Source organism: Nicotiana attenuata, chromosome 2, assembly GCF_001879085.1.
Source record: "Nicotiana attenuata strain UT chromosome 2, NIATTr2, whole genome shotgun sequence".
NCBI lineage: Eukaryota > Viridiplantae > Streptophyta > Magnoliopsida > Solanales > Solanaceae > Nicotiana > Nicotiana attenuata.
The window spans coordinates 13,995,546-13,997,305 of record NC_031990.1 but is presented as its reverse complement, the minus strand read 5'-3'; the positions used below and the strand labels follow the sequence as shown (position 1 = coordinate 13,997,305).

The following is a 1,760-nucleotide window of genomic DNA, read 5'->3' as shown; positions in this document are numbered from 1 at the left end:
AATATTTATCTATAAATCTCTGTGTTCCTTGTCTTTTCCATTCTGATACTACAGAACACTTGTATTAAACCTAGCCCCTTGAAATCTGTGATCTTCTTTGTGGAGGTTTGCCATTAAGAGAAAACTCAGAAAAAAAGCTTCTGCCCTTTTTTTGGAGCTATTTACACCTAAGGTAAACAAGATTCCTGATACCATTCTCTTACATCCTCTTCTTTTTCTTAATGATTCCCTTAAATAACCAAAAAAATTCATTAAAAAAAAACCAAACAACCCTTTCTCTTTGCTATAAATAGTTGTAAGGCTTTCTAGCTGGCAAGCTCTTTTGGTACTTAAAATAAAAAAGTCCCAAACTTTTTATCTCTATTCATTCTTGAAATTTTGAGAGATCTAATTAAAACCAAACCCATGGAAGAGTTGTATGGTGGCTATAACAACAACAGAAACAGTGGAAAAACACAGAAAGATGGAGATTTTCAAGAAGAAGATGTATGGGCTTATATGAAGGAAACAGATTTTTCAGCTTCATCATCCTCAAGAAGAGTTAAAAAAAGTAGTAATAGTACTATTGAGTCCATTGCTGTGCCACTACAGAAATCATCAACTCCTGTTAAGATCAATGACAAGAAATCAAAAAGAGTTTCAAAAGATGGTTCATTGGTTTCTTCTGATGGTGCAGTTTATTATGGAAATAATGTTGAGAGTATTAATGAAGTAGATGAAGAAGATGATTATGGAGATGGAATAGTTCCACCACATGAATATATAGCAAGAAGGTTAGCAAGAAATCAGGTTGCTTCATTTTCAATGATGGAAGGAGTTGGAAGAACTCTAAAGGGAAGGGACCTTAGCAAATTAAGGAATGCCATTTTAACTAAGACTGGTTTCTTGGAATAGTTAGTCATCTTCATTGATATCATAAGTTTTAGTACCTAACTAACAAAGACTAGGTTGCACAAATTTTTCAAAATGTTGTCGTACCCGTGTCGGATCCTCCAGAAATACGTTATTTTTGAAGGATTAGTCGTGCACCCGAAGACATTTTTGGAGAGTCCGAACAATATCGATATGTTTTTTTTCATGTGTCACTACTATTATTTTTAGTAAGTACTATGTATCGTCCTCCTAATTACTAGCTAGCTAGCCAAAGTCCACCTTCTACTATTTTTTTCTTTTTCTTTTCTTCCTTATCATGTCTAAGTATGGCCTTCCAATTTTGAGCTCGGAGTTGCAATTTTTGGGGGAAAAGAATGGCAGGCTCTGGAATTTTGTTAGGAAGGTTTATATGTTTTTGTATCCGGTATATGATATATGAAAGAGTGGTTTTTGTATTTAGTAATTTATTAGTCATGTTGTCAATAGCTAATTTGTTGTAAAAATAGCACGGACTAGTCAATTTTCGGTCTGGACATTCAAAAATAGCCAGCGTTTGCAAAGTCATTGAAAAATAACCACTATTTGCTGCAACACAGAAAGTTCCAACATAATATATTGGAGATCGGTGCACCGGTATATGAACTTCCAGCATAATATGTTGGAACTCCAACACGCGGAAAGTTCCAGTATAATATACTGGGGTATTTTTCCGGATTTTGAACAGTATTTTCGTTCAGATTTATCTTTACATGAAAAGTGGCTAAATTTAGATTACTTTTGAAATTATGGCTATTTTTGAATGACCACTTCTAAATCTGGCTATTTTTGAATTTCTCCCATATTTGTTTCATTAGTATGTCTACTGTCTGCTTAACTTAAATAAATAC

At 33.7% G+C, this 1,760-nt stretch overlaps 1 protein-coding gene across 1 annotated transcript; it reads left to right on the top strand.

Annotated features, from left to right (window-relative positions):
* LOC109222790 lies at nucleotides 1–1,293 on the top strand. The gene has a single exon (XM_019387106.1). The coding sequence runs from the start codon at nucleotides 406–408 to the stop codon at nucleotides 892–894; it is 489 nt and encodes a 162-aa protein (XP_019242651.1). The 5' UTR covers nucleotides 1–405; the 3' UTR covers nucleotides 895–1,293.

Coding starts and splice junctions, on each gene's coding strand:
- LOC109222790 (XM_019387106.1), top strand. CDS start 406: ATGGAAGAGTTGTATGGTGGCTATAACAACAACAGAAACAGTGGAAAA.